This window comes from Anoplopoma fimbria, chromosome 4 (assembly GCF_027596085.1).
Source record: "Anoplopoma fimbria isolate UVic2021 breed Golden Eagle Sablefish chromosome 4, Afim_UVic_2022, whole genome shotgun sequence".
NCBI lineage: Eukaryota > Metazoa > Chordata > Actinopteri > Perciformes > Anoplopomatidae > Anoplopoma > Anoplopoma fimbria.
In genome coordinates, this window is record NC_072452.1 from 1649578 (window position 1) to 1673828 (window position 24251).

General features: G+C 43.7%; 1 protein-coding gene across 3 annotated transcripts; it reads left to right on the top strand.

Moving 5' to 3' along the window:
* The first annotated feature begins 905 nt into the window (after positions 1-905).
* On the top strand, positions 906-11024 carry pcdh18b (protocadherin 18b). 3 transcript variants are annotated; one of them, XM_054597509.1, is made up of 4 exons: positions 906-3412; positions 3681-3769; positions 4144-4313; positions 9588-11024. In XM_054597509.1, exons 1-4 carry the CDS (start codon positions 914-916, stop codon positions 10535-10537), a joined length of 3708 nt encoding a protein of 1235 aa, XP_054453484.1. In that variant the 5' UTR covers positions 906-913; the 3' UTR covers positions 10538-11024. The 3 variants fall into 3 exon arrangements, with proteins under 3 accessions (XP_054453484.1, XP_054453486.1, XP_054453485.1); XM_054597511.1 differs by having other exon boundaries at positions 4144-4259; XM_054597510.1 differs by having other exon boundaries at positions 3714-3769.
* The last annotated feature ends 13227 nt before the right edge of the window (positions 11025-24251 follow it).

Genomic DNA, 24251 nt, shown 5'->3' on the forward strand with positions numbered 1-24251 from the left:
ATGATACACCTGTGTAAAATGGCAATTATCACAAACAAACACTGTTTAAAGCTCTGGTAATGATGACACAGGGGTATGTCTCTGGTGGTCACATGGTAAGAGTCGACTGATGGAGAGCTGTTCTGTTTATAATCACAAGACCATTGCGCACACATAAGAGAGAGAATGTAGTGTGGATGAAGAGCTGTGACACTATTAGAGTAGGAGGGACAGGAGTCCATCAACACATATAACACGGGGATGTTGTTCTGTAGACTTTTGGTTTAAAACCTCTGAGTGATGGCCACGTTTCCTTCCCGGTGGCATTATCACTCTCAGAGACACAACTTGGAGTTTTACGCGCACAGGACAAAAGAGCCGAGTTGGCACACGTTGAGAACTGCAGCCAGAACAATGTAAGTCTGCCGGGTGTTGGAAGTGGCTGAGCCCAGAATATGTCCTCCTCTGGCCCATTGTTGTGGCACACTTTAGATACTGGGGTGTCCTGTGGGGGGGGGTACCACCATCAATAGTCCCTCCTGTGCTGCCTGAGGGAGGCTTTCTGGTGATTTAGGAAGAGAGGGAGGGAGGGGGTGTATTATGGAAAAGAGACGCAGTTTGGGTGCGGGGAGGGCGGAGAGACTGGAGCAGAGAGCACAGACTCCTTCCTTCTCCACCCCCATCTCTCTCTCTCTCTCTCTCTCTCTCTCTCTGGGAGAAAGCTGCGTCTTTCCATCCACTCTCACTCCCTCCCTGACGCTCACACAGGAGGCGACGGGCACATGTCGGTCTCTGCAAGCAGAGAGACAGAAGAAGGACAGATAACTTATATATGCATTGCTGTGTTTATTTATTGCATTCACTGTGTTGTGAGCAGCAGCGGAGGATTAACCATGCCAGACGTCTGAGAGGACGGGTTTGTTCAGCACAGAAGATGAGGACAACAATGACCCCAACCAGAGGAGCTGTGTTCTCCTCTCTGCTCACACTCCTGCTCCTGGCTGCGATGACGCGCGGTGCCACCGGCAAGACTTTGAAATACAAAGTTTACGAGGAGCAGAAAGTGGGCACAGTGATTGCCCGGCTGAAAGAAGACGTGGCCGGGGTGTTATCCAAGCTACCGAGCACCCTGAGCTTCAGGTTCCGGGCCATGCAGCGGGGCAGTGCGCCGCTCCTGTCCGTCCGGGAGGAGGACGGGGAGATCAGCATCGGCACCAAGATCGACCGTGAGAAGCTGTGTGAGAAGAACCTGAACTGCTCCATCGAGTTCGACGTGGTCACGCTGCCCACGGAGTTCCTGCAGCTCTTCCACGTGGAGGTGGAGGTCCTGGACATCAACGACAACTCCCCGCACTTCTCCAGAGCCATCGTGCCCATTGAGATCTCGGAGAGCGCCTCCGTGGGGACGCGCATCCCTCTGGACGGGGCCGTGGACGCGGACGTCGGGGAGAACTCCCTGCACACTTACTCCATCACCCCAAACAACTTCTTCAAGATCGAAGTGAGGACCAGGACGGACGGGGCCAAGTACGCGGAGCTGCTGGTGATGAGAGAGCTGGACCGGGAGGTGCTGTCCAGCTACCAGCTGCAGCTCACGGCCTCGGATAATGGAGTTCCCCCAAAGTCTGGCTCTACTTTGGTCAAGATCAGCATCTCGGATTCCAACGACAACAGCCCAGCCTTTGACGAGCAGGCTTATGTTATCAATCTGCTGGAAAACTCTCCCCTCGGGACTCTGATTATTGATTTGAACGCCACGGATCCAGACGAGGGCACGAATGGGAAAATAGTCTACTCCTTCAGCAGTCATGTCCCGACAAAGATTTTGGAAACATTTAAGATAAACCCAGAAAATGGCCACATTACTCTTATTAAAAAAGTGGACTATGAAAGTACTGCATCCTATGAGCTGGATGTTCAGGCTCAGGACTTGGGCCCAAATTCCATTCCTGGACTGTGCAAAATTGTGGTGAAAGTAGTGGATGTAAATGATAACAAACCAGAGATAAACATCAACCTGATGACTTCGGGCAAGGAGGAAGTGGCCTACATCTCTGAGGGTGCCCCAGTGGACACCTTCATAGCTCTGGTACGTGTCGACGACAGTGACGCTGGGCTCAATGGCGAGGTGTTGTGCAGGCTGCACGGACACGGACACTTCAGACTCCAGAAGACCCACGAGAAGAACTACATGATCCTCACCAATGTCTCGCTGGACAGGGAGAAGAGGTCAGAGTACAGTCTGACAGTCATAGCTGAAGACAAGGGCTCCCCCAGCCTCTCCACCATCAAACACTTCACCGTTCAGGTGCTGGATGAAAACGACAATCCTCCGTATTTTGAAAAGAGCCGCTACGAGGTCTTTAAATCGGAGAACAACTCTCCTGGAGCCTACCTGATGACCGTGGTGGCCTCGGATCCAGATCTGGGAACCAACGGCCAGGTCACCTACACCATCATGGATGCTCTGGTTCAGGGGAGCCCCATCTCCACCTACGTCACCATTGACCCTTCTAATGGTGCCATATATGCCCTACGCAGCTTTGACCACGAAGACGTCAGCCGGATCGCCTTCACCATTCAGGCACGTGACGGGGGAAACCCTGTGCTGTCAACCAACACCACTGTCCTTCTGACTGTCCTGGATGAAAATGACAACCCTCCCATCATCCACTCCCCCTCCCTACGGAATCACACCGCTGAGCTGCCAGTGTGGAAGTATGCATCACCTGGTCAGCTGGTCTCAGCGCTGAAAGTCACAGACCGCGACACCGGCACCAATGGCGAGGTGAGCTGTGCCATCGTTGGTGGCAACGAGGATGGGCTGTTCGTGATGGACCCCCGGCGATGTGAACTCAGAACTAACGGCAGCCTGGAGCAGGCTCCACGGGACGTGATGGAGATCAGGGTGGAAGTGCAGGACAGGGGGACCACTCGGTTGTCCACAGGGGCCGTCTTTAGACTCTCCCTGCAGGAGAATATGGACATCCTCCCCGCTCTCTATCCCACTGGCTCCAGCCAGGCCCCACTGGATCTCTCCCTCATCGTCATCATCTCTCTGGGCGCCGTTTGCGCTCTGCTGCTCATCGTCATGGTTATGTTTGCCACCGCCCGCTGCAGCCGTGAAAAGAAAGACCCCAGGCACAACTACAACTGCCGTGTGGCTGAGAACAGCTACCAGAACCACCCCAAGAAGCCCGCTAGGCAGATCCACAAGGCAGATATCACACTGGTCCCAACCGTCAATGGGACTCTGCCTGTGCGGGCCCACGCGCGCTCCCCCTCAGCCTCCCCTACACCGGAGAGGGGCACCCTGGGAAGCAGGCAGAGCCATCACAGCCGCCAGTCCCTCAACAGCCTGGTCACCATCTCCTCCAATCATGTGCAGGAGAACTTCGCCCTTGAGCTGGCCCATGCCACCCCCCCAGTAGAGGTAAGTCATTGCACCTTATTCTGTTACCTTCAGCTTTTTGTGTCATGTTTTTGTTGATCATCACATTCAGGAGCAAGTCACTATGTCATGCCATCCCACCCCCACCCCCATCCCCTGTCCCCTTTCCCCACAATGCCCCCCCCAAACATTGTCTCGTGGCCTTGCTTGTCTTGTTTGACTCCATTCATTTCCCCTCTTCATTTTTTCCTTTTATTTTTGTCTTTTTTCTTTCTTTTTGTCTTTTTTTATGTTTCTCTTGGGATTGTAGCAAGTCTCACAGCTTCTGTCCATGCTCCACCAGGGCCAGTACCAGCCACGGCCAAACTTCAGAGGCAACAAATACACCAGGAGCTACAGGTAAACCCATTCATCATTATGCTTTTAAAGCCTTTGTTGTCAGACAGCTGTAAAGTCAAAAATAAGGCAAACTCTATTGTACACCTCTATAATATCATGTCCACATGATTCTGTCTGCTAGGAGTGCTTTCCCCTAGTCCCTTTAATCCATATCCACTAGCTTTTGGTTTAGTGTCAAACTGTATGCTCAATAACTTCACATTTGCATAATTTTATGTAAAACCTCTTCTGCAGAGCGCTCTCTGCCTCCCTGTGCACTGTGTTATCCATCAGTAGCATTGCATTCCCTTAGCTATTTGATGATATTATTGTCAATGACTAGCCAGTCCTGTATGAGAAATGTATCAAATCTCTCTGCCTGTCTCTATGTGCAGATATGCCCTGAATGAGATGGACAAGTTCAGTCTGAAGGACAGCGGTCGTGGAGACAGTGAAGCAGGGGACAGCGACTACGAGCCTGGAAGGGAGTCACCCATGGACAGGCTCCTTGGTGAGGGCTTTACTGAGATATATGCCCCTGATGGCCAGCACAGATCGCATGCAGGTACACCCCTGGCCCCCCATCCACCACACCCCACAACCCCCTTCATACCCTACCATTCCCCTTCTGTTTTGGCATCTAGTTCTGGCCCCAAAGTTCAATTCAGTTTTTTTCAGGTTGTACAATGCATCAGTTCATTAATATTAATTCAAATTTGGGCAGATTTTGGAGGCCAATTATTTTTATCATTGATTTAATCTGCCCAAAATGCGGTCAAATACTTAGTTTAAATGAACGTGTTACCTTAAAAAATGATAGAAAAGTACTTTATAAATGTTAAAAAAATAGCAAAAAATGCCCATAATTTCTTTCAGTTGATTTTACAGAAGCTGGAATCAGCAATTCTTGACAATTCATTTTCTGTCAATTGACAAATTGAGCAAATCAACTAATTGTTCCGCTTTAAAATGTTTACAATTAACATGTTAGGTGTAATACTTTATTCCATCCATTTCACTACATGGTTAATTAACATAGGTTAACGAATACTGGCCCAATCTAAATATGACAAAACATTGGAGTACAACCCCATCTACAGGTCATGTGATTAGCACATATTGTGGTAGATTTGTTAGACTGACATGTTAATGTGTTTGATATATTTTTTAATTATACATTTTAAAGAGTATGTTTAGATTTATTTTTGGACTATATTTATACAATACTAACATGATTTATATCAAACTAGCCCTGAAGGGATCATTTCCTTGCACAACCCCAACATAAGTGACGGGACAAAATCCAGTTCTCATTCTGTGCAAAAAGACATTCAAAGGTTCGGGCAAAGCCAATATGAGGCTGGACATTAATCAAGTGGATATAAAGAGGAGGTCTTGTACAAAAGACATTGGAAGATACCCACAAGATATAACACAGACTTTTTAAGCCTTACGTAAGCTAAAGATGGAGATGCTTTACACAGAATGAGGACTATGGATGTCGTGGAGGTGTTCACTTCAGGGTCTGTAAACCATAATCAATGGGTAAATTAGTAATGTATTAGGACAGACGCCAACAAATGTGAGCCTAGTTTTTGTTTCCGTACATATACTTGGGGCGCTCCCTCCATACTCTTGAAAACAGAATGCACCAAGATGCCATTCACAAATCAACATGACAACGTGAAAAGTCCAACGCTGGGGCCATTACAGTTTTGTGACCCATAGATAGGCGCAACAGGTTGAAAATCCCCCGATCAACCCATAGCAAGCTCCATACCTCGCTCTATTCATCAGCTGCCTGTTAGCAAAGCACTGTTTCAGCCACCAGGCATGTCTTTTTTTGTTCTGCATTACAAGTGGCTGCATGTGCATTGACCTTGGAGGTTTGTGAATGACACTGATTGTACTTAACCACGAGTTCCACCTCGCCGTCATTACGTTGTTGAGCTATCTCTCCAGATAGCTCAACTGATCCTCCTTTACAGCCGCCCATCTCGTCTCCCTACTGTCACACTGCATGACGTTTCCTTCCTCCCCACAGTTGAGTTAACAAGGGAGAACTTTGGACACTTGTTGAACATTGTTTGACCCGTACTTACTTTGAAATACTCTACCCACCTGGAGCAAAAACTCTCCAAAATCCCTCTGCCTCTCAGCCCGTCTCAGCTCACGTTGAACAGCTTCTTTTATCACGCCATCGCTCTCCTCCCAGAGCTCCCGCTTCTTTTCCAGCCAGCTTCCAACACAGCCGTCACCCGACACTACATTGAGCTACATCCCAATTAGAGTCGCCCCAGACGGGCAGACAATCTCATCACCAACACCTCCTCCCTCCCTCCCTTCATAGCTCTGCTCGTTAGTCACTCGTCTTTTTCCTCCACATTGGCGCCTTCACTTTCAGCCGTCCAAACCGAAGCCCTCTTGCTCCTCTGATGAAAAGGGGCCATTTAATTGCCATGTGACGAATAGTTGCTATGGAGTCGGAGCCGAGTCAGAGCCGTGATTAAGCCCTGAAGAGCATAATTACATCTCGAAGCTCACCTTTCTCCTTCTGTATGTTCCCCCCGCCTCCCGCCCCCGTGTCCACTGCAGCATGGATGATTTCAGTTGCTGCCCTGTCATTATGGCTGGATATGGTAGCCCTCCCCACACAAGGGTAGAAACTCTTTGTTTCAGGCTTGAAACATTGAACAACTCATTCCCATGTGCTTAAGAAGACATGACACTCTCTTAAGCAGCAGGATCAAAAGCACAAACTAGTCTACTCCCTATTCTGGTTTATTTACTTATTTCTGAGAGAGAGAGAGAGATGAGAAGATCAATACCACTCCTGTTTGTGTGCTCAGTACAGATCTGGAGTCAGGATGTGGTTAGCCCAGCTTAGCATAAAGACTGGAAGGATGGGGAAACTGCTACTCTGTCCTAAAACATAAGCTATTTTACCTCATTTTTAATTCATACACAAACAATGGAATAACAATCTGTGGAAGAGGCCTGCTGGAAATATTTTTTCACTCACACAGCTGGGTAAAGTAATTTCCTGGAGTCTTGCCGTCAGCATATTGAGATGGTCAGCTATGGTAGCATCAAACCTCTACAGAGACCAAAACTGAAACCTGTATTCACTGACTTTCATCCGTGCCATTTAGAGATACTGCAAACTGATCAAACAAACAAGATATAACATGTTATTTAGGGAACTTTACAGGTTCGAGTAAACTTTAATCACTTTAGACGGACCCAGACTATCTGTTTCCTCCTGCTTCCAGTCTGAATGCTAAGCTAGGCTAAGCACTCAGACTCCATACTAACACAAAACATATGCAAGATATGGATATACATCTTCTAGTCTCACTCACTTAAATAAAGGGATTTAGCTTATTTTCCCAAAATTGCACAGAGGTACAGTACCATACTATATTTATTATAAGTATTTAAAGACAAAATAGCGTCACACGATATTTTAAGATAAAAAAAAAATGCTTGTTCTGAGGTCATTCATCAGTGTTGCAGTTAGAAGTGGGCCACTCATCCACAGACACTGATGTACAGGAGTCAGAGCTCTGATGATCACATTGATGAAGAAACCCTCACCGTCGAGATCTGACCCCATTATATTTGCATAATGAATGAGGAGTAAACAGCCCTGTCACATACATACAGGACAGCCGTGTGTTCATGAAGGCCACTTCTTATTGTCCTCACAAAGAGGTAAAATGGGCCCTCCACCAATTGTATGGGTCAAAGTGTGTTCACTGCTTATGAGGAGCAGGCCGACTACTCAGCCTGTAGATATCAATCAGCTTTGGAGACAGAGGTATTAATTACAACCTGTGACACCAATTGAGTGCATAAGGTTTGGAAGATGTGATCATTTACCAAGCAAGGAGTATCTAATACAAGACGTTATCGAGTTGCATTATGGGAAGTGTAGGATCTGGTGCTCGTGGAACTTGACCTCTGCTAGGAACAAAAACTCAGCATTTGTTTTACCATACTTTTTTTTCCTTCATTGGTCTACCAAGACTACTCCGACTTTACGGAACTACAATAGCAATTAGTTGAAATGTGCCTTAAAATGTGTCTCCATATTGTAGTCCTCAGACTCTCAGACTCCTCTTGATCTCACTGCCAACACTCACTGGGTTTCCACCTGCTCAGTAGCAAACAGCACCCTCCCGTTGCTATTTATTGGGGACAAAAGTCGAATTTGTGTTCTTTGCTAAAAAGAACGCTGTGAAGTAAACAAAGCCATTAGGCCTATAGTTCTGAATACAACTGGTCTGATAATTTATTGGCAAGTAAATCAATTAGGGAGCCAGCTGAATTGACTTCACAGTCAGTCAGATAGGCAAGCTTTCAGTTAATGTTTGCCTGACATTTTCTTTTTTCATTTTTACACATAAATCAGTTGGGTTAAATCTTTCATTTTTACCCTTTCATCAGCAATGCACCCAATCTGCACTGCTTCCAGTGCACCCAAATGCACTTTTCATCTGCTCTAAGATGTATTATAAATGTTCCTTTCATGTTAATGAGGGGATAATGAAGTCCCTCAATAGCACGACTGAAAAGCGCTGCACTCCTTTAATGAAGGCTTTAAGTTGGCATATTTGATTTGTCTAATTTATTCTTCAGAGATTTTCTACTTGAAGATTGAAAAGAGCGACTTGAAAGGGAAAAATGCAGAGCTTTTAGAGGAGGGGTTATTTTGAATGGGTAATCGGCATTGATCGGCCTCTCTGAATTGTCTCTCTGCGGTAAATACATTGGAAGGTAGTGCTCCTGCAGAGAGCCTTCCAGACTAATTAGAGCAGGTTTCTACAATGTTTCCAGAGACAGCGCAGCAAAAAAAATCACCTGAGGGGAGGCGGCAAATATTAGCTGGATGGGAGAAGAATCATTTTTGCATCTCTCTGATTCTGTTATCTAAATCATGGTTGTTTTGTTCAAACATGAATGAAATGTACATACACATAAAAGAACGAGATTTCTGAGTATAATCTGCCAGATCAGCCTCCATCTAGTATAACCACTATTCCATATTATACACAATATACAAGATAACTGAATGCTGTATGTTCTAAAAACTTTTTAAGACAAAGCGTTTTTAAGATCAGTGATGGGGTTTTTAAAGGTTTTTGTTGCCTCAGCTGTGAGAGAATTTCCTCAGCCCATAAAGTAGAACTTTATACTCTGGTTTGTCTGAAAACTTAAAATATGGAGATTAACTGGTTTCACTGGAAATCTAATCCATTGGTTCTCCCCTTTTAGTGATTTTTTGACCAACTCCTACTTGCAGTTCTATTTAACAAGTCGTCACATACATACATACATACATACATACATACATACATACATACATACATACATACATACATACATACATACATACCTACCTACCATACCTACCTACCTACCTACATACATACATACATACATACATACCTACCTATACCTACCTACCTACACCTACCTACCTACATACCTACCTACCTACCTACCTACATACATACATACATACATACATACATACATACATACATACATACATACATACATACATACATACATACATACATACATACATACATACATACATACACCTGCATGGCACATATCATGCAGATACATTCCTGAACCCACCTCAGTACAGCCTAATGTCCCAATTAGTTTTAATACAGCTGAAACAGTTCGGCAGTCAACCGTTTTAGTTGTTTACTGAATAGGAAATGACCAACATCCTCAGGTTCTAGCTTCTCAGATATGAGTGTGTGTGCTGTATTACAGCTCAGTACTGCTGATTACTTACAGATATTTCTGTCTATCTTTCTAGCTATGAGGCTCTGCACAGAGGAGTGTCGTGTCCTAGGTCACTCAGATCAGTGCTGGATGCCCCCCCTGGCCTCCCCGTCTTCGTCCTCTGACTACCGCAGCAACCTCTACATCCCTGGCGAAGAAGCCCGCCAAGCAACTGACCTCTCCCAGGAAAAGACCCCGCAGCCCTGCACTGACACCGGCCCCGCCCGAAACCAAAGTTTCTCCACCTTCGGCAAGGACCTGAGTGGTGAAGATGGTGGAGAAGAGGAAGAGGGAGGGTGCGGTGGGGGCGAGGCCAGAGATGAGGACTTGTGTGGGACCACGTCGCTGCTGTCAGAGATGAGCAGTGTGTTCCAGCGGTTGCTACCCCAGGGTCTGGACTCGTACGTCCAGGTCAACGAGAACCAGAAGGGGACTAGTCTCAGTGGGGTGGGCGTACCCATGACTGGATCTTTAGATCGCAGAAGAGGCCATCTCCCTGGCAAGCCTAACCCCTCCGTCCACCAGCAGGGCGTGGCAGCCTGGGCCGCCAACACCCACTTCCAGAACCCGGGCAGCAGCATTGGCCCATCTGGCCACCACCAGGGCGGCAGCTACCACACCCTGAAACCAAGCACCAAGCTCAGCTCCCAGAGCAGCGGCCACAAGGGCTCGCAGGCGCCCAAGAGCAGCCCCCAGAACAGCGGCCACACCGCCAAACCCCACAGCAGCCCGCTTCTCACGGCGCTGGTCAGCCCCACTCTCGTGCAGCCTTCCCCGGCCCCGGTGCCGGTGGCGCTCCCCGGGCCTTCCTCCAAGTGGCTGCCGGCCATGGAGGAGATCCCAGAGAACTACGAGGAGGACGATTTTGACTCCGTGCTCGGCCACCTTCAGGGCAAACGCAGCGACAGCCGACATGAGCTGGTGGACGCCAGCGAGCTGGTGGCTGAGATCAACAAACTCTTACAGGATGTCCGGCAGAGCTAGACTTCCTGTTTCTATTCCTCCTTATTTATTTACCACCCATTTACTGCTTTCTTTACTTCAGAATGAAAGTGAGGGACCACAAAAACAAGACCTGCAATTGTCGTTAAAGTTGCATTTCTAATGTAATAATTGTGTTTTGTGAATGCTAAATATCCAAAAAAATTGTTTGTAATTGCTGGTTTGGTACACAATGTACACTATGTGACTGTATTTATCTTTGTATTTTAAAAATACATTTGTATGCTTATATTTATAAAAAAAAAATGTATATAAACTAAACATAAAGTTCTATTTTTATATTTTGAATGCATGTTGAGTACGAAAACCTTGAATCAAGACTTTGACATGTCATTGACATACTAAATATTTAAATTGTCTTTTGTATTGTGATTTTTTTTTATTTGTCGCTATGATGTATACAGGACTATATTAATGAATAATGGACATGTGTCTTTGTGGATTATTGTGGGGAAGGGGGATCGTAAACAATAAAAATAACACAAACAATATCCAGATTTTTGCTGTTTATATTTAATTTTTGGTGTGGTATTTTATGTATTCTATAACCAAGAATTAATACTATATAGGTTTATCATTCGGCATGTGATCTCACATGAACAAAACTTCACTCTGAGAGGAGTTGAAGTGGGTCCTCAAGTAAATGAAGGTTAGAATTCCTAAAGTGTCAGCTCAATATGGAACTTTTAGGTCTTCGTCAGGCATCAAACTCACAATATGTAACAACATCTTTATCGGAAAACCACAGGCTGCAACAACGTGTCCATGGAGAGAGTAAGTCTTCTGTGTTCCACTGTGTCAGCAGAGAATGGGCCATTGCAACTGATTCAGATTGACACCACATACTAGCGCCTGCGTTCAAAGAAGAACCCAATAATGATTCACTGAGGGTGCCATTTTGTATATATAACCCTTTAAAAAGGCAAACCCACCAGCATCACGGATTTCTTTTTGTTTTTTGGCAATCTATAACACAATAATATGCTTATTTTAAATAAACTATAGAAAATGATGGGTAAGATTTATGTTATCTATGTCCAATGTCAAGTCTCTATTTGATCATGTGACGCTACTATATGATATCCTGTAGGTAGTCCTGTTTGCTTTCTCTTCGATCCCTCAACTCTCCCAATACAATAGCCTTAGTAACTCATTTCACTGTGAAATCCGACACATTATTGGTAAGAGTTGTAGTTGTTCCATTTCCTTTGTAAAGATAAGTAAAAGCTCCAGAGCTGAAAGGACCCCGGGGTGATACTGGTTTGTGTTGTAGAACTAATAGTACTAATCTCATTGAAGTAAGAGTCAAATAATACAACATACCAGGTCAAAATCCATGTAAAAGCTTTTAAGATAATAGTTGCAAAAAGACATATCAAGTCAATATTTCAATGCAATGTTGGGTATAGGGGAAGCATTCGTTAACTTCCTTGTGCAGTACTGAAACATTCAGGCAATTACCTGATTATTCCATCAATTGAAAAGTAATCAACGACAATTTAGATAATGAGTTAATTGTTATTCAAATGAAAATATTAGCAAAATGTGAAACATTAATTCAATTTTGTTTGTTGGTCAGACAAAAAAAGACATGAGGATGCCACACTGGGCTCTAGGATTTTATTTTTTTTGACATTTTATAGGCTTAACAATTAATCACTTTAATGCAACTGAGCCAATAACAGACAGATAACTGAAAATAGTTATTAGCTAAAGCCCAACTCTGGTTGATTGACAATCATCCGTCCATTGTTTGTCCTCCATGTACTCATGAAGCTAAAACAATTGTTAAGTCTATGAAAACACTGTTACCCTTCACTAAACCCACCACCAGTCCTAATCTTCACATCAGCACATTTTAGCTTCTTGTCAGTGTTTGCATTCATGTGACTCACTCGTAAGAGGAAGCTTTTGGGCATTTTAACAAACACTAAATGACTTGATTCGGGATTGTTGCCTCAGCCCAGGAAAAACACACAGAGGCCCTGCATTCTGTCAGCAATCTCAGAGCCACTTGAGTTCGCAAAACAAAAGGATCAAACTGGGATGTGTGGCAGCTGATGGGAGAAATCTGCTGTGGAAATAGCTGCTGAGCGGAGAGAGTTTCATGGATGGGGTTGGATTTGGTGGATGCGCCTCCCTCCTCTGTTGCCTTAACAACTAGATAATGGGTGACACCTAGAGGCTCAGCATGTGCACTGTAAACCAGTGACTCCAGCACCCAGCTCTTACCACCACATTACCACTACTACTACTAGCAGCTACCCTGACATGGAACCAGAGCAGACAACCAGACAGAGCCCCCTGGAGGAGAAATCACCACCCTGCAGCTTTCAGGGAAACGGCTGAATGAGACCTGCAGGGAACATCATGACCTGCTGAAGATCAACAAACAAAACTAAAACTAAATAAAGAACAGAATGTAAAATAAATAAATAATTGTTAAATATGTATTGTCTCACCAGGACAGGAACCAACACAGACTATAAACACATCAAATAAGGTTGCAACAAACTTACTGAAATACTACATGGTTCAGATGGTAAAATGGATCACTTATAACGTGCATATATATATATATTTTTTTTTTATACATATATATATTATACCATATATATACAAATACCAATTGTCATTAATATATTTATTACACAAATATAAGTATTGTAATGCACTTCACTATTTACTACATTTTATTGACAGTTTGAAACACTTTTCAAATAATTAAATCAAATAGCTGCACTGTAAAATAGTCAGTACAAATCTATAACTAAATTGTAAGTATTAAATTAAATGAACAGTCTCATTATCTTTGAAATTTTTGTCATACAAATATGCAATGGTGATTGCTCGGAAATATGTATGTTGATGTCCAATGTAAAGTCTCTATTTTTTTATTAAAATCAATTCAATCAAACATTATTAATCTATGAAGGCGTATAGTTTTTGGGCAAATAAAAACAAGTTAAAACAGACAGGAAACAGACAGACAGGAAACAGACAGACAAATAAGCTTGTTAGGACTATGTTGGGCTGATGGTGCAATGGTTTTTCAAAAAACAAATATGAAATAAAAATAAAAATAAGGACATAGTTCCCCATGGCAGACAGGCACATTTTACACAACAAGTATTTGATGTTTTTTTTCACAGCATTACATTCCAGCTCCTTGTTTACCAGGCGGATGGCTTCTGGAATGAATGATGCGCTGTAGACACAGGCTCCGCCCAAAAGGGAGCATCTGGAACTGGGGTTGGAGGACGTGATGTCATGGTCCTTTGCCCTGACTTTTGGACACTGAATTAATTCAGTTTTCCTGCGAACGATCTGACGTTGGTGTGCTTTCGAAATGATAACTTCTGTAAGTGGCCCAAACTTCAAGGTATTATCTAAGAGAGATATTTATACTGGTCCACAGTATCCACCTCCTTGCTGTGTATGACCACTGGGACTGTCCTCAGAGGCTTCCTGCTTTAATCAATAACCATCTCATTGGTCTTGACCATGTTTCAGACCCTGACAGGAGAGGCAGGAGGGCAGTGTGGTCAGCATATTTGAAGAGGTGATGGTAACCATCACCTCTTCAAATATGCTGACTGTAAGATGCTCTTACAGTCATTTCTGTAGAGAACGAACATGGGGTGGGGGTTTACTAGTAACTAGTAACTAGTAACTAGCGTGCACTAAGGCCTGTCATAACTAGCTTATAGGCCACTGACCCAACCACCAATACATGTTATTTAAATGATGTTGCGAATCAGGCTATTTAGGAAAACAAGACTATCAGAGAGAAGATTGTCTGTTTCTATATGCTCCTCATCGGTGCCACTGGGTCGGATTCCGGGGAAAATCAGATGAAATCATGCAGGTTCACCAGACACACCTTCAACTCAGACTCCAATGGGGCCTTCAGCAGAGACCAGTCCACCGACGACAGACCCAGATCCGATTTCACTGCGGCCTTCGTCCTGCAGTGTGAGCTCTGGAGGGAGGAGGAGAGTTCAGCTCCCGGCAGCAGCAGCGTTTTCTAAAGGGACTCTGGTGCTCGGAAACACTAACATGTTTGTTCACAGGGGCCGTCAAAGTCAAGACAAAATATAAGGACCTGGTAAAAACTTGAAACCTTCATTTTTACGAACTTATTTTTACAATCTTCCTCAATGCCCTTTAAATCCTGAAACAAAGACATTTAAAACATGAATTCATAGTCAAACGTTTATCATATCCATGGGAAGAGGAAAAGTATGAAGAGATTTTTCCTTGATAGAATGTCAGGCATAATCAGACTGTACTTGTATAACACTGTTGGGACTTCACCATGAGGGATGAAACAAAGAGAGAGGCCTTAATAATAATAATAATAATAATAATAATAATAATAATAATAATAATAATAATAATAAAAGCCTAAAGTGCGAAACCACACCAAGCCCCCATCAAGCTTTTCAATCTGGCCTGAGTGTGAGTTTGGTTTAAACCACAACTCTGGTGTGAGTAGGTTGAGTTTGACGTCACGGTTACCGTGTTATTGTATATTTGAAGGACCATCGAGTCCCGCTCAGTGCTTTGAAACATAATTGTTGTGCTGCTGCTGTAATAGTGCTGTTCCACACTGCTGAGCTTTGTTGTGTTTAAATCTACCTCCAAGAGTAAAGTCAGAAGAATGTATTTCATCAGTTAAATGACCAGTGCTGCCACTGCCAAACCTGAGTCTCCAGTCGGGCTTCTGTGTGATAAAGCTGCAGTTACTGTTATTTACTGCTGCGGTGAGGATCTACTTTGCTTTGAGTGCTTTCCTCTTTTTTTCCTACACATGGTGAAGTCCTAACAACACTTAAAAGAACGACAAGCAGTACGGTATTGTAAGGAGCAGCTGCAGCGTCAAGCTCTTAAACTTTCAGCCTTAACCTCATGAGTTTCTCGTTGCTGATGTCAGTCGGATGTTCCTATCTGTTGAGGCCAAACGGAAATTCAAGTGACATGCATTGTGTGGTGATAGCCAACAACAATTCAATGCACAAAGAAAATGGAGGAGCGAATTGCAACAGGGACAAATTCCAATAAAAAAACAGCTACAGTAATTGGAAAAATAAGTAGTAAGGGCCATAATAGTGTGATTTTTAAAGGCTTATTGAAAAGAAGTATAGAATGTTGAGGATTGATGAATGGATATGAGGTAAAGGGTAACTTGGGGTCGGTCTTTAGGGTTACTTGGATCAGATAGAGAGTGGCAGTGAGCAACGAAAACAACTAAGACCAAAAGGGTGAGTACAAGGATCATTTATTACAGTATTTCAAACCCACAGCAAAAGAGGTAGCTTTAGAATGAAGGGTCCTTAAATGTCCTTCAATAAGCCAAGTCCTAGAGATAGATGTAAGTTGGAGAATTAAAATGTGTTGCTTTTTTTATGTGGGGGGATGATGATAGAACCCAGAGCCTTGGAAGTGCCGCCTGGTCTGCGGAGGTGCAAAGCCCTGAGGAAGATGAAACCCAAGTCCTGAGAAAGCTTTTAAGGAGGTTTGTATGGAGGAGTGAGAACGAGAAAATCATCGAGAAGATGTAGAACGTAAGGAGGTTTGTAGTAGGATCCAACATAGGACTTCTGAAAAGGAGTAGAACATCTTAGGACTGCTTCTGCGGCCAAAAGTGTGGCATACAGAACTCTGACAATATAGTCAGGTTGAATGGGCTACACTTTGAAAGCACTAATGATGTCTACTATAGAGCTCCATGCTCTGCCAAACTGATGGTGATGGCATAGTCAATAGTTGCATATTGCATGGGGGAATCTGGACTAGGGATGACGCTGCTGATGTTCGAAATGTGTAAAAAAAGAAAGAATACATAATTGCTACAATCCATGGGGATCACAGTTGTTTTTTCTTTCAATATCTGTCTGTCTCTGCAATCTGAGGATTTCTGCTGAAGCAGAGGACAGAGAGTGAGTGAGCGTCCATGAGAGAGAGGGGGGGGGTTGAGGTGGAGAGAGAGTATTAGAGGAAGAGAGAGAAGAAACAGACAGTGTGTGAGAGACAGAACAGAGCTTTAATGCAGTTTGGCCCTTTTTCTCACAACACACACACTTTACTGCTATCTCGTCAGTACAGATCCCCTCAGTGACAGCAGGACTGAGGCTACCAATGTTACTATTGTCATGGACACGCTGTGAGTATGTTTGAGGTGTGTTGACGTGTGTCAGTGCCACTGTTAAAGCTTATGCAGAATGTGACATTTAATGCAGTCATCCAGGGTGCTAGCATGCGTGTGCATATGTTTCAGGGGAGTGTATGTTGCCTTTATCAGATTTGTATTCATTTTCTCGACAACAGACAGCAGCAGCACCCGTCTGATTGATTAAAGCCATTTGTCTTGTTGAGGATGCTGAAACACTCATTTTGGACACATCGATTTTGTCCTCTCTTCTCTGGTGGCAGCTGGAGATTCTGTATAGTGACACCACTAAACCGAATGTCCTCCTCCTACTACTCTCCTTACATTACTTGTATTTAGCTGACGCTGTTATCCAAAGCAACTTACAATAAGTGCATTTAACCGTGTGCAACCCAAAAAGTACATCAACTTAAGCAAAACTGCTGAACTGCTTCAAAAGGTTTTTTTTGTTGTTTTATAGTTTTATTTTATGGGCCAAAGGGCAGTCTGAAAAAATATGTTTCAGTCTGCAACAGAAGTGCAAGAGTTTCTGCTGTCCTGATGTCAATAAGGGGTTTGTTCCACCGTTGTAGAGCCTGGACAGCAAACAGTCGCATTGAAGGAGTGGCACGCCGACTGACAAACGGAGAGTGCAGTGCACAGGCTGAGAGATAACAACTGCCTCCAAACCACCGTGGAAACTCTCAATGAACAAATGGACATTCTGACAAACAAACAAAAAATAAAAAGTGCATTAAAGAAATCGTGCTTGACATTCAAACACAGAGTTTGCGTGGCAACTTTATATTCTCTGGCATACTAGAGAACAACACACCTCTCAAAACCTTCATTCACACCCAGATCAAAATTCCCTGAGAAACTGCAGACAACATAACCTTCAGAACATTCACAGACTCAATAACTGCACCGATGAAGGCTACCCATAATTGCCAAAATAAAAAAGCTACAGAGAATGAAAGGCGGGACAGAGTTGCTCTGCCGGCTGAGTGGACGTCTTCGTTAAAGGGACAGCCGGCATGGACCTCACACACTAGATACCGACACTGGTGCGTTATACGTCACGGCTCTTTTGCTCCTGTAATGCCAGCATTCTATCTAAAATCACACACTGGGGAGGCATTATGCCGCTGTGGTTTGGTTCAGTGTAATGATGGATATTATTATTATTCACTTCTTTATGGCGGAATCTCCGTGAGAAAGAAGATTCCCTGTTGGACAGACTCTACCTAAATGGACAGAACCAACATGGCTATTCTAAGCAGTACTAAATAAAAGACTCTCCTCCTCCAACAACTACAACAAAAAACTCAAAGCTGCACATGATCACACAACACGGACCACCCCTGTGGGTCGTCTCACTCCCCCTCCCCTTCAATCTGCTCTGTGGTCAATGCTCCTGGTTGTTTTTTCGTTATGTTTTGTCTCCTGGTGTGCTTGTTTCTTATTGGTTGGCCATCAATCAGAAGATCCGCGTTTCATCCCCGGCTCCGGTAGTCCATGTCGATGTGTCCTTGGGAAAGAACTCTGCTCCTGTTGGCTGTGCCGGCGGTCTATGAATGGGTATGAATGGTTAGACAGTCATGATGTTTATGAATGGGTGTGAGTGGGTGAATGTCAAGTCGTGTCAAAGCACTTTGAGTGGCCGGAAGAGTAGAAAAGTCCATTTAGCATCTTTGTTCTGTTTTCTGTATCACCCACCTAGATACATAGACATCCAAACACACACTCACCATGTACACAAACTGCTTCCCACTGTACTGTCACCACCGTCTCAGACGGACACAGCTGCACACGGATCTTGAAAGTCCATTTGTTTAGGTTGCATTTGCCATCTTTGGTGGTTAAGGCCCTTGATAGCTTCACAAGCTATTGCACTTTTAAGCACTGTTAAGGATCTACAGGTAATAGTATAGTTTCAAGTAGGCTACTGCACTCATTTTCCTCCAGGCCGGTTGTTTTGTGGTAAGATCATACTCCAGTTGGTAAAATCACATAGCTCCTCTCAACTCATCTGTTTGGACAATGAGGGGAAAAAAGCATATGCAGATGTCAGATGTTTTTCTGCTCTGAGTTTGTTATTTTAACTTGAGGTGTTCAGGGGGCTTTACTACTATAGTAAAGTAACCTAAAGCAATGGCTGTCATGGTCCTGAGATTTTTCATAGTCTACTTGCTGTTATTTTGTAAGTTCACGCTCCCCATGTGTCATGTCTGGTATTGTTTCCTGTCTTTGTGTGTTTTCCAACATTGGTGAATGTCCTCCTCCTCTCATGGGTTTCACCTGTCTGTCATCGGCCCTCCCTCGTTATCCCCCTCCTCTCCCTGTGATTTAGTCTCTGTGCTGCGGTAGCCTTTTGTCAGTGGGTCTTTGTTGCTTCTGTTGCTGAATAGAGTTTTGTGTCCCTGTAATCTGCCTGCGGTACCTGCCAGCTTTTGGGACCCTGTGAGACTTTTGTTCTTTTAAAATATCTTCTTTGAAGTCAAACACTCTGTGTTTGGGACCTCCCTGCTCTTGCTGCTTCCTTCACACGTAACAATGGTCTAACCTTCGCTTCTCTTTAATCGGACAACAACAACCATGAAGATGAAGGTTCAACCTGACATCAATGACCTTTTCTCAAAGATCTGATAAAGCCCATAGCTAAATGATCCCAGTCACCACAGTAATATCACCCTTCTACTGAAAAAATAAGAAAATAAATCAGTCTCTCTACTAAACTAAGGGGAGGCCTTAATGCACCCAATTTTATCCACTACTACCTGGCATACCAGCTAACTACTCGCATTAAATCCACTCTAACCTGGCTTTTTTAAATCTTGGATTAAATTAGAATAAGCAGAATGATCAGATTTACCCTTTGTTGGCTCAAACATCATTATTGTATCAAAAACCCGCTCATTTCCTCAACTCTGACAGCCTTGTGGAAAACATTAGAAATGAGCAAATATCAATTGACTCCTTGCATGTACACACCATCATAGAAAGACCTTCACTTCAACTCATTGGAACAAAAAGGAATCACATATCTCAATCATCTATTTCAAAACAACCCATTAATCTCATTTAAAGACCAGAGGGAGGGGGGCTTTCTTCAATACCTACAATTCAAATCATTAAAAATGAAACCGATATAATAAGTAGGATCTCTTCAACCGCCCCATTCAGCAGATAATGAAATATTCTTCATTCATGCTGATTCTTTTAAACTTGATCTCTAATATAGAAACATCTACTTGCCAACTGCTAAATGGGAAAGAGATTTAACATTCCAACCTCTGGACACAGGGCTACAGAGATTCATTTGAAATGACAAATAATTCAAATCTGCCAATGATCCAGTATAATATCTCCCATAAAACACACATTATTCAATTCATATTCCATCATTCATTCATTATTCAATCATTCACTCGTGTCTGTCTAACACAGGTATATGTTCACAACACTTCCTAGTCACTACATATACACATACCTCCACTCTCAATGGCTCTGTCCACCCATTCATCACCTTATGCATAAGGTTACACAGATGCTCTCCAACCCTCTCTTACTCATTCTGCATACATGAGGATTTATTCTCAGTTGCCACCAAAACCCCCAAAAACCACACTGGTGACCCTAGCTAAGGCCAAGAAAGTCATCCTTACACACTGAAAAACCAAACAAAAAATGAACATCCATCATCGGTTAAATCTTCTCACAGAACATATATCAATGGAAAAAAATATCATGCCTCATTACCCATCACAACTAGGTAAACCATTATCATTTATCATTAAAATTATTTTTTATAATAGTTATAATGAAAGCTATTACATAGACCATTATTGACACCAGCAGGATGGTATTGTACATTCATACTATACCATCAATAGATACTATAATTAATATCAATACATGTGTGTAATGAATGATGATTATGAAGTTGATTACTTTGAATAATTTATGTAGTAAGAGACTATCAGTTTCAATTACATTTTTTTGTATAGTCCAATATCATGAATCACAAATCAGCCTTAGAGGGCTTTACAATCTGTGCTGCAAACGGCATCCTCTGTCTTTAGACCCTCACATGGGAAAAGGAAAAACTCCCAATGAAAAACTCTTTAACAGGGACATAAGGAAGAAACCTCCGGTAGAGCAAGAGAGGAGGGAGCCCTCTCCCAGGATGAGAAGTACAGAGACAAGTCCTTGGTCTGATCCAATCAGAAGGTGATTGGTCATTTTCACCAGTGCTGTCTCTGTGCTATCATGCACTCTATAGCTTGACTGAAAATCATCAAAACCCCAAATAACTATAGTATTGTAGAAAGTCAATCAGCCGACTGGCAACTGCTTTCTTAAGGGTTTTAGAGGAAAGGATGGTGAAAGATAGTTCTATAGTTAGCCAACACCTCTGGATCAAGAGTGGGCTTCTTAAGAAGAGGTTTAATTAAAGCATCTTCAAGGCTAGGGTTGGTATCTTCTTCAAATCCATTTTTGTAATATGTATTAAAATTGTCATTACATCCAAATAGCAAATCCAAATATCTCAAATGCTCTGACAAAATAAAAAAGAGAAAAAAGCTTGTGGCCTAGCAAGACTGTCATATGCCCGTCTAAGCATTTTATTCAGCACAAACGAAAGATTGGACGGGCTACCTGCCTTTTACCTACCTCCTACCTACCTGTCTACCTACCTGCCAGTCTACCTACCTACCTACCTACCTACCTACCTACCTACCTACCTACCTACCTACCTACCTACCTGTCTACCTACCTACCCACCTACCTGTCTACCTACCTACCTGTCTACCTACCTACCTGTCTACCTACCTACCTACCTACCTACCTACCTACCTACCTACCTACCTACCTACCTACCTACCTACCTACCTACCTACCTACCTACCTGTCTACCTACCTACCTGTCTACCTACCTGCCTGTCTATCTACCTACCTACCTACCTACCTACCTACCTACCTACCTACCTACCTACCTACCTGCCTGTCTACCTGCCTGTCTATCTACCTACCTACCTACCTGTCTACCTACCTGCCTGTCTATCTACCTACCTACCTACCTACCTACCTACCTACCTACCTACCTACCTACCTACCTGTCTACCTACCTGCCTGTCTACCTACCTGCCTGTCTACCTACCTGTCTATCTATCTACCTATCTATCTACCTATCTACCTACCTGTCTACCAACTTACCTGTCTACCTATCTACCTGTCTAAATTAGAAGCACCTGGTTAGCGTTCACAGATATTTCGTTATTGTTGAGATACCTCATTCATTGCAGTTAACATTTTACCATTTCATCACTCTTCGTTTTGTTTTCCCACCTCTCACAAAGCAATACGGCTGTTGTTTGTTGTCAAAAAAATGTGCTCCTGTTTTCATCCAAGCAATACTAGAAGATGTTTTTCACTTGGGTTTTGTCTGTTTTGTGTATAAGTGCATTTGTGTGTGTGTGTGTGTGTGTGTGTGTGTGTGTGTGTGTGTGTGTGTGTGTGTGTGTGTGTGTGTGTGTGTGTGTGTGTGTGTGTGTGTGTTTGTGGAGTAAATGTAACAGCTGTAGTGTGACAGAAAGCTTATAGCCACAGTGGGAGGTGTGCTGTCCACAAATACACACCCACACACACACTGATGAGAGGGGCTGGCAGTGGTTAGATAATGGACCATCAGCTGAACAAAAGCTGCTGTATGTATGTAGGTGTGTGTGTGTGTGTGTGTGTGTGTGTGTGTGTGTGTGTGTGTGTGTGTGTGTGTGTGTGTGTGTGTAGGTGTGTGTGTATGTGTGTGTGTGTGTGTGAGTAGGTGTGTGTACGTGTGAATGTCTCATCTCACTGTGTATGTGTGCTAATGTCTCAATCTTTGTGTGTGCTCCATTTTGCGTATGAGCATTTTGGATTTCTTGATTGTTTAGTGTAACACTTGTATGTGTGTGTGTGTGTGTGTGTGTGTGTGTGTGTGTGTGTGTGTGTGTGTGTGTGTGTGTGTGTGTGTGTGTGTGTGTGTGTGTGTGTGTGTAAGTGTTAAAGCTCACTAGACCAGAGTTATCTCCTAGTATATGGAAGTAAACAACATCTGTGGACATACTGGGACTGTTCCACAGCAGATTAGACTGATATCACTTTGTGTGTGTGTGTGTGTGTGTGTGTGTGTGTGTGTGTGTGTGTGTGTGTGTGTGTGTGTGTGTGCGTGAGAGAGAGAGAGAGACAGAAAGAGTGTGTGTCGGACATACAAAGCTGATAGAAGGGTATGTGTGGAGGTGGTTAATCTTTTTCTCACCTTAGCTGTCTGCTCATGTCCACTCGGTCTGTGCCTCTCTGCCTCTGATCTGGTCACACTGAGGTATCCTTTAGTGTCTGTACAGGACGCAGCAGACTTTCAACTGACTACAATGTCAACCCATTATTAGACGCTGAGAGCGCAGCGTAGTGTAAAGAGTGAGGAACTCCTTATAGGGTATATTGGTCAAACAAACCCAGGGCTTTCACACAGGAGAACGCTGTTTGTGTTCAGTATAAAGCATGGTATCAAAACGACATTTTGATTGATTGACTGTTTTAAAATTCGGGTGAACTGACGCCAAAAAAGGCAGGTTGAGTACTCACACATACATGCCCTTTTCCACACACACACACACACACACACACACACACACACACACACACACACACACACACACACACACACACACACACACACACACACACACACAAACACTGTTCAGTATTCTCCCAGTCACACAGAGCTCAGAGCTGCTGTACAGATACAACATCAGCAGTAGCTGAGGAGCAACATGACTAATCTGCCTCAGACTGTTTGTGTGTGTGTGTGTGTGTGTGTGTGTGTGTGTGTGTGTGTGTGTGTGTGTGTGTGTGTGTGTGTGTGTGTGTGTGTGTGTGTGTGTGTGTGTGTGTGTATGCGTGTGTGTGTACACTTACAGATCTCACACCTGAGTCACAACCTCACACTTGCCAAGAAGCCCCCTTTATGTGAAGATACAGTAACACCCGACTTGGCAAACTAGCTGTGCACCACATAACCTGCCATGCAGCATACGCTTCTCTGTGCAGCACCGCATCAACAGCGCCTCTTCTCCCCGCCAGAGACACACAAACATGGCCGCCACCGCCGCCGCCGCTGATTAATTAATCCGCTAACAAAGCTGCCTCCCATTGTTAAGATATGGCTGTCATCAGGCAAGGTGAACCCACCTGACACCTTCTCCTTGTATATTGCTGTGCAAGGAGGGTGATATGAAAGTCTGTGTGTGTGTGTGTGTGTGTGTGTGTGTGTGTGTGTGTGTGTGTGTGCTGTAATGTGTTTGTGCAGAAAGCAGGGCCTGACCCTGGCTTAGCTGGTGTGATTATGAGCAAGTAGTTACTATTAAAAAGCACAAAGAGACATGTGAAAAAGTGGGCGCTACAAAAAGGTCTTGTCGACGTGTTATTTAGCGTCCGTGTGTGTGCGTTGGTGTGTGTTGCGAGCAAATGTCTGCACTCTTCACAGACAACAAATGCATTAAA

Coding starts and splice junctions, on each gene's coding strand:
- pcdh18b (XM_054597509.1), top strand. CDS start 914: ATGAGGACAACAATGACCCCAACCAGAGGAGCTGTGTTCTCCTCTCTG. Junction 3,413..3,680: donor ATGCCACCCCCCCAGTAGAG/GTAAGTCATTGC, acceptor TTGGGATTGTAG/CAAGTCTCACAGCTTCTGTC. Junction 3,770..4,143: donor AAATACACCAGGAGCTACAG/GTAAACCCATTC, acceptor CTCTATGTGCAG/ATATGCCCTGAATGAGATGG.